Here is an 8,672-nt window from a genome sequence, read left to right on the forward strand (position 1 = left end):
AAAAGGCAAATTATATAAAAGACTATCGACCACTTAAAAAAGTAAAAGACACTACAACTAAACTGTTGGCTACTCATGAAAAACCATATGAAAAAATAGCATAACTTGTAGCCGGAGATTCTGATCTAGTTGGTAAATCCTTTCCTGAAGGCGTTTAGAGACCGAGCGTTAGCTCGGATGGCAAAGGCTTGCCGTGCGAGGCCAGCCCATCCGTGTTCGAACCCCAGGTATCCTAGGGTTCATGGTTTTCCTCAACCTCGCGGAAGAGAAAATTTCTATCACGCCCTATTTAGGGCGCGTTTAGTTCCCAAAAATTTTCACCTCTCCTTTAAACACATGTATGAAGCACTAAATGTAATTAAATAACAAAACTAATTACACAGTTGGGATGTACATGACGAGACGAATCTTTTAAGCCTAATTAGTGCATGATTAGCCATGTGTGCTACAGTAACCCACATGTGCTAATGACGCGGTCAAAGGCCTCAAAAGATTCGTCTCGTGGTTTCCAAGTGAGTTTTGAAATTAGTTTTTTTAATTAATATCCGAAAAGTCTTCCCGACATCCGGTCAAAGTGCTGATTTGACATCCAAAAATTTCTGGACGGGGAACTAAACGCGCCCTTAAACAGAAAATGCATGGTCCACTAACTATTGCAGCGTGATACGCATGCACGCCCTAACCTCAGGAAGGTCCCCTAGGATCGAGTTTTTGAAAGAAAAAAAAGTTTAGAAAAATGTAAATTTAGGAGTAAAATTTTAAAAAGTTCATGGAAATGACATGTGACCTTGTGGTGGGCCTGTATCCGATGGATTCTCACTCTTCAGTGCTGACTAAATTTTCTTGCTCCTTATGTCTGTTTCTGCGACAGGCGGGGCCCATACAAACGGATCACAGTCATCAGATCAAGTCGAGCGGCTTTGGTGACTCTGCATTTTCGTCACTGACGCTGACGCGTGGGCCGTGCCCACGTGTCAGTGACAGGGCGAAGTCAAGGGAAGACTCATCCATCCAACCACCCCCAATGCGGAACACCTCGTCAACTAGACCCCGCCCTCGTGGTCGTGTGGTCAGCGACCTGCGACCGCTCCTCGGCTCCGCTCAGCCATCGCCGCCGCCCCACCAGCCGGCGGCTGCCACCATGTCCCGCGGCAGCTCCAATTCCGTATTCCTAGGCGTCGACGTCGGCACCGGCAGCGCTCGCGCAGGTTCGATCTCCGATTCTCTCTTTTTCGATCCTCTTTTTTATTTACCGTTCCTTTTTTTTTTCGTGTAAGGATTCGTCTTTGTTTCCTAAACTTGGCAATAGCCGGTATCTTGTTAAATTATCAGTTGGCTAGAGATCGCCTATTCCCCAAGCTTACTGTTAATTCTGAGTAATTTACCGTTTTAAAGGAGTATTTGGACATTGGACTCCAAATTACTGGCTGTCCAGTGATGAATAAAATGGTTGTTCATGAGAAAGTTTGCTGTTGCTTGCTCAGATGTAGAGTAATCTAGGATAGGCATCTTAAATAGTCTTTCTGATTCATTTTATGACAGATGTTTATATGATAACTGCACGGTGCACGCACGCAGAGCTGTCTTGGGTTTTGACACACATGACATCTTTGAAGGGAAATACTTAATCTATTTATACAGTTCCACTACATGACGCAGAGCTGTCTTTCAGAAGTGAACCCCAACTGTCATTGAGATTTTGATCTCCTGGCTGTAGAGAAGTTGTACAAATATGTTGAACATACTATGTCAGTTCACTGTATACTGTTCTTTGTCCATTGCTTCAGGTATCTTTGATCAGAAGGGCAAGTTGCTGGGGTCAGCGAGCAGTCCTATACAGATATGGAAGGAGAAAGACTGTATTGAGGTTGAGAACTGTTCATGAACGTGCAATGTATTGCATACCTGATGCATGCAGGAAGTACCGTTTTAATGTGTTTGATTTGTTTTATATCCAGCAATCCTCGACGGATATCTGGCATGCAGTCTGTGCTGCAGTGAAATCTGCTTGCTCACTGGCAAATGTTGCTCCTGAGGAAGTTGCCGGCCTTGGTTTCGCCGCTACTTGCTCCCTTGGTTTGTTCTGAACTCTATTATCTTTTGCATCATCATGTGTAGAGGCTAAAGGTCAACATTTAAATGGAAGAGTTCGTTTTGTGTATCTGGGTTGTCTATAGGATTTTACCAACTCAACACAATCATATGCTGCTTGTAGTTGCTGTTGATGCTGATGGTTCCCCTGTGTCGGTTTCTTGGAGTGATGATACGCGGAGGAATATCATTGTGTGGATGGACCATAGAGCTGTGAACCAGGCAGAGCGAATCAATGCTAGCAATTCACCAGTACTGCAATACTGCGGTGGCAGCGTTTCCCCTGAAATGCAGGCTCCAAAGGTAAGACTTGTGTGTTTTGTGTGTATGGTTGATACCATGCATATATGCAAACTTTTGTCTTCCTTGTTCATCATTGGTTGCCAGTAGGCACTTCTAATTGTGCTGCTGAAAATGCTAGCCATCATGTTCATTGTCAGATAATATTTATCTTGTTCTTATCACACTGCAATCCTAAAGTTGGGCTTGAATGTCTCAGAAACTTAGTTTCTAGTATTTATGGAGCACCATAAATATTTACTCTTTGTGATGTCACTAATATTCTGAGTTCTTTACATTAGTATCAAGAGAGACTGGAAATGGTGCTCAGAAAGGGATACATGTTAATAATTGTTTGCCAATATTTGCTACAGTTAGTGCTGTTTTGATTATTCTTTTCACATTAAAGATATTGTACTTGAGAAGTGGCGAAGGAATGGGTACTGCGTTCTATGTTTGTATCTGAGTTTCTGCATTTCTAGTTTCGTATTCAGACTTTGTGCATTTGCAGCTCCTATGGGTGAAGGAAAATCTGCAAGAGTCTTGGTCTATGGTTTGTAGGTGGATGGACCTCAGTGACTGGTTAGCATATAGGTGAATCCCCATCTTTGATTTTGCTGTAACCCAGAAGCTGGTAGTGGATGGTGAGTTGCTTTTAACATTTTTGCTCTGGTGCTTTTTTTTTTGTAGAGCAACTGGTGATGATACCCGCAGCTTATGCACAACTGTCTGCAAATGGACATATCTGGGACATGCACACATGGAACAGTGGCAAGAATCCGATTCACGTGATATGGAGGCATGTGGATGGGACAATGTTTTTTGGGAAGAAATAGGGTTGGGAGACCTTGTCGAAGGAAACTGTGCAAAAATAGGTGAATAAGATTCTTTCATTTGTTGTACTGAAGTTATATATTTATTGTGGTATGATTTGTTGGTTTTTCTAATACAGCATTAAGTCTTTATGCAATGTAAACAGGACGCAGTGTTGCTTTTCCTGGTCATCCTCTTGGTTCTGGTTTGACAGCTGCTGCTGCAAAGGTAAGAAACTTAGTCGTACTCAAAGTGTTCTTGAGGTAGTATTGTTTAAGTTTTCTCTGTGATAAATTGTATCGTATACAAAGATACAATGCAATCCAGTTATATTGGTGCTTTCTCTACAATGTGTGTAAGCAAGAAATGTCTGTGCCATTGATTTCCATTGTTCACCATCTTGAAGTTGTTGCTTCTAAATATCAGGAATTGGGCTTGCTTCCTGGTACACCTGTTGGAACTCCGCTTATTGATGCTCATGCTGGTGGAGTTGGAGTCATGGAAAGCATACCAGATGAACAATTTAAAGCTGATGGTAAGTAATGGTCAACTTTCATGATTTGATAGATAACTTGGTTTTAAAACTTGTATTTTATAATTTCCTTACATTTTTCAGTGCCTGATGAAGAAGCAATATGCCATCGGATGGTATTGGTTTGTGGGACATCTACATGCCACATGGCTGTCTCAAAGAACAAATTGTTTGTTCCTGGTGTCTGGGGACCATTTTGGTCTGGTACAGTGCTTTCTCACATGTATTTTCTTTTTCCTACTTCCTTCAAACCACATATTTTTTGAATAATTTCTTGCCATCATCTTTGTTAATTTGCTTTATACTTAGTTATTTTCTATCTTTTGTTGGTCGCTTTGACTAATACTGCACATTATGCTTCCAAATCCAGCAATGGTACCTGAGTTTTGGCTCACAGAAGGTGGCCAAAGTGCAACTGGTGCTCTACTTGATTACATTACTGAAAACCATGTTGCAGCCCCTCTTCTTTCTAATCGTGCTTCTTCTCAAAGTATGTTTCATGTCTTCTGAGGCCCAGTATCTTATTAGCTGCTTGTAACCATGTAAGGAACATAATTTTCTGCTCAAATTATCCAGGTATATCCATATATGAACTACTGAACAAGATGTTGCTTTCAATGTCGCATGAGCAAAATAGCCCTTTTCTTTCAGCATTGACTCAAGACATCCATGTCCTTCCAGATTTTCATGGAAATCGGTAAGAAATAGCATTACATATTTACTGTTTATTATTCAGGAAGAATGTTGGTTATCTTCAGTCTCCTTCACATTTTTTTTCTCTGGGACACATTAAGATCACAGACCAGAGTTCTCCCTCCCTTCCTCCCTCCCTCCCTCCCTCCCTCCCTCCCTCCCTCCGTACGATTTCTGTTTCTCTCCAGCTGTTGAAAACTCATTGGACTACATGAACTTTCTTAGAATGCAGTTATCAAATTGGCAGTCAGACATTTTTCTTCTTATGTAATCCCAAGTTCCAACTAGATGTCCGATGAATAATATGACGACGTAATACAATAAGTGAGGCTGCAAGCAGTACCATTTATTTCTATGAGACTAAACATCATGCCAGAATGGTGTCATATCATACAATTTGCTTGCTTCATGTTATTTGTTCTTTCCCTCATGAACTCTGTATATTTGGGTTGAAATTTACTTTTCACCAAATGGCACACTTCCAGTGTATTTAACTTGAATGCAAACTATGAAATTATTACAGGTCTCCCATGGCTGATCCAAAATCCAAAGGGGTGATTTATGGCCTGACACTTGATACAAGCGAGAAACATTTGGCTCTTATGTACCTAGCAACCATTCAGGGCATTGCTTACGGTACTCGTCATATCGTGGAGCACTGTAATGCTCATGGACACAAGGTACTTATTTTCTCTCAACGGTTTAATGGTTACCTTTGTCAGATACCATAGAGCTTATTGTTTAGGTTAGTTATATTTCGATTTTTATATATAATATATTTCCATTTATATATATAATAGATCGACACTCTTCTTGCCTGTGGCGGACTTGCAAAGAACTCTGTTTATATCCAAGAACATGCAGATATTATCGGCAAGTCCCTTCTTTTCCTGCAATCATGCCTCTACTGCTTCTTCCCTCCTCTTCTTTTTTCGAAACTGCTTCTTCCCTCTTCTAACGCATCACCTTTTGCATCATACTGTGCACTTGTGCAGGATGCCAAATAATACTTCCTAGAGAGAATGAGCCTGTGCTTTTGGGCGCTGCTGTTCTTGGTGCTGTTGCTGGCAAGAAGTTTCCTGGTGTTCGTGATGCAATGAAAGCGCTTAACGCAGCAGGGAAGGTATTTCCCAATATTTCTTCAGATGTGCTCTATACTGGACACTAAACATATATAAATTCTTAATTTGGATCTTCTGTCTTTACTGCTAGTTGTAACTCGTTTTTTTTTGCAGGTTGTAAATCCGTCGTCAGATCCTAGAGTGAAGAAATACCACGATGCAAAATATCAGATATTTAGGTCCCTGTATGAGCAACAACTCTCTCATCGCTCAACCATGGTGCAGGCATTGCAGTAAGGCTCTGGATTATTTACATGTAAATGATATCATCTCTATCAATAGAAGGGATGATAAAATACCTGTACGAATGAATAGTAGAAAGCGAGCAGGTCAGCAGGCCAAGACGATCGTTGTTACAGAATGGGGAACCCACAAGTTTATGTGATGTTAATAAAGAGAGGAGGTTGATAAAAGCGAGCTATGTAAAATCAATAAAGATATATCTCTGGGTAAAGTGCGTATCTAAATTCTAAAAGTTTGCGTTCTCATTCTATGCGCCCAGTTTTGTTGCAAGCTAGTACAACATAATCAGCGTTGACTATGCGTGAGCAAGGACGCTGACTAATTTTGCTTCCAAGAATGCCTCCACGCAACAGCTGACCAGAAGATGGTGGCCAAACTGACCAGTGACCACGACTAGGTATTACGTTCACCTCCAAGTCAGATGAACTGCCAGGATGCTGCTCAATTGCTGCTCTGATAGGCTTCTGCAGAACTGCTTGTAGATCAAAGCATTGCATTGCTCATCAGTGAAATGTGAATACTATATTCTCACGGTTGGGTCGAATTGAGCTGAAACAGATCATGGAAACATGGAAAGAACCTACCTCTCTACATGCTCTCAGATCCCCAGTGGACTTGGACACCGGAGTCACCTTGATCACTTGCACTACTTATAACTTCAGTCATATCTCTGAAGCATCGAGTAAAAACGGACGGTTTCAGCTTCACCTGAGCCGGAAGAGTCAGATCAGGTATGCTTCTTTCAAGCCATCTGCTGTCCTAAAGTAATATTAGCTGCTACTTCAAACTCGAACTGTGTTGTCTGGAAACAGCTTTCAGGGAACGAAAATGTGTGGCCAAGTCTTGATTACCACGGCACGGAGCTGTCCAATCTCCCCATTGACAACCTCACATCCTGAGCTGCAATTCTGATCTTCTTCAGTGTCTCAAGCAATATATGCGTTGAGCCAAGTTTTGTTTTCTGCTGATCATCGGTTAATCTCTGAATCAGAGTGCAACGATGTGTTGATACCGCTACGATGTTGAGACCACATTGTTCAGAAAATCAGTGTACTGTGTACCTGCTCTTGGAAGAGGCCTGACAAGTCGAGATCACAGCAAGTTGCGATCAGTTGGAACGCGTTGATGAACCGCTCACCTTGCAGATTCACTTCTGCAGCTTCCCTTACCTGCACACAAGGGCAAGTTTGAGAGAGAGAGAGAGAGTACCTGCGCGGGGTGGGGGGTTGCGGCGTTGCGAATGCGAAGCGTGATCCGATCGCCGGCAAGTTACCTCCCACGTCGGCCTGCCTACCGGTCGCCGACGCGCCCCTCGGCAATGCGTTACCGGGCCCACTTTCATCTGGGGCTCCTATATGTCTTCCGCAAAATGGATAAGCAACTTATCTATAAAGCCCATTATAGCCCAGCTGATAGCCCATTTAAAATTTTACTGAAAAAAAATGTTGAACCAACATCTCAAAAATATTAAATCAATGTTGAACCAGCATCTCAAAAATGTTAAACCAACATTTCAAAAATGTTGAACTAGCATCTCAAAAAATATTGAATCAATTTTTAAAATGTTGAACAAATTTTTTTTCTTCCATCTTCTTCTCCGGTGCCGGCGGCTGCGCGGCGGAGCTGGTTGCGGGCGGCGGGGCCCACGGCGGCGCGCGTGGCCGGCCGGGGTGCGCGGCCCGCGGCGGCGCGCGTGGCTGGCTGGGCGAGCGGCGCGCGGGGCCGGCGGGGCCGCGTCGCGCGCGGGCCGGCCGGGGCGAGCGGCGCGCGGGCTCGCGGGGGCAAGCGGCGGCAGGGCGCGGGTGCCGGCGGCGCGCGGGAGGATCTGGGGGAAGAGAGTGCGGAAGAGAGAGGAAGCTAGGGTTTGGTTGGATCTAAGAGCTATAATTATTTGCACGAATCTCAAACACTGGAAGGTAAGTTGGAAAAAATCTTGCGGAAGATGGATAGGTTTTCTGCTTTCATCTGGGCCTTGTTGTGCCTATAGCACACACATCCGGCGGCGCCCGAAACCGCTGCCCCGGCCCATCATTGCAGTCCCTAAAGACGGACAAGCTGACACGTTTCTCCGCGGGCCGGGGCTGGCAGGGGGACGGGGGAGGCAGGCAGCTCAGCCCCCGCCGCCGCGGGGATCCGTCGTTGTGAGGAATCGACTCCACTTTGTAGAAATTAGCGCCCTCGTCTCCTCCGCCTCTCCCAGTTCCGGCGGCGGCGCCGCCGTCTCCGCCGCCGATCCTAACCAAACATGCCGTCACGCCGCTCGTGTACTGCTTCGCCCCCGCCGTCGGCCTCCGCCCACAGGAGATCCTTCCCTGCCTGACCGGCGGCGCTCCTGCGCCGCCTCGCCCTCCACCGGCCCAGCCGCCGCCGCCGCTGGACCACCGCCACCCCCGGCCTCCTCTTCTATAGCCGAAGGCAATGGAGGCATCCCACCCCCGGCAACCCAAACCCTAAAGGCCGCCGCCTCCCTCCACCACCCCGACCGCCGGCGACCTCGCCAGCGGCCGCCCCGCCCACCAACCACCCCCAGACCCTGGCAACCCCCTTCCCTGACCCCTGCGCCACCACCATCACGAGGTCTGGAGGAGAAAGAAGCACAGTGCCGCGAGGGCCCACCTGTCAGCGAGCCGCGCCTCCCTTCTGCGATGGCTTGATCTCCAGTAGCCCGCGCGATAAATAGCCTCCAGCCCGAAAGCCGCCCGCGGCCGGCGGCTACACGTGCGTGGTGCACGCTCCCGGGCACGGGCAGCCGGGCAGGGACCACCCGTCGGTGCGCGTTCCTCAGTCTTCCCCGCGCGCACGCATTGCCTTCCTGAATCCGTCGTGCGTGTTCCTGCTTGGGGTCACGTAGGTTATTTTTTCTAAAAAAAATCTAACTAAAGTCAAAGTCCATTTTATAA

General features: G+C 45.8%; 1 protein-coding gene across 1 annotated transcript; it reads left to right on the top strand.

Moving 5' to 3' along the window:
• The first annotated feature begins 917 nt into the window (after positions 1-917).
• LOC120654824 (FGGY carbohydrate kinase domain-containing protein-like) lies at positions 918-6,004 on the top strand. Its single transcript, XM_039932486.1, has 15 exons — positions 918-1,208; positions 1,788-1,867; positions 1,959-2,076; positions 2,216-2,394; positions 2,882-2,964; positions 3,061-3,245; positions 3,350-3,411; positions 3,610-3,718; positions 3,800-3,919; positions 4,086-4,205; positions 4,292-4,412; positions 4,932-5,088; positions 5,209-5,281; positions 5,404-5,531; positions 5,644-6,004. The coding sequence occupies exons 1-15, from the start codon at positions 1,025-1,027 to the stop codon at positions 5,764-5,766; spliced, it is 1,842 nt and encodes a 613-aa protein (XP_039788420.1). The 5' UTR covers positions 918-1,024; the 3' UTR covers positions 5,767-6,004.
• The last annotated feature ends 2,668 nt before the right edge of the window (positions 6,005-8,672 follow it).

This window comes from Panicum virgatum, chromosome 1N (genome assembly GCF_016808335.1).
Source record: "Panicum virgatum strain AP13 chromosome 1N, P.virgatum_v5, whole genome shotgun sequence".
NCBI classification, from domain to species: domain Eukaryota; kingdom Viridiplantae; phylum Streptophyta; class Magnoliopsida; order Poales; family Poaceae; genus Panicum; species Panicum virgatum.

Coding starts and splice junctions, on each gene's coding strand:
- LOC120654824 (XM_039932486.1), top strand. CDS start 1,025: ATGCGGAACACCTCGTCAACTAGACCCCGCCCTCGTGGTCGTGTGGTC. Junction 2,395..2,881: donor CTGAAATGCAGGCTCCAAAG/GTAAGACTTGTG, acceptor GTGCATTTGCAG/CTCCTATGGGTGAAGGAAAA. Junction 5,089..5,208: donor GTAATGCTCATGGACACAAG/GTACTTATTTTC, acceptor TATATATAATAG/ATCGACACTCTTCTTGCCTG.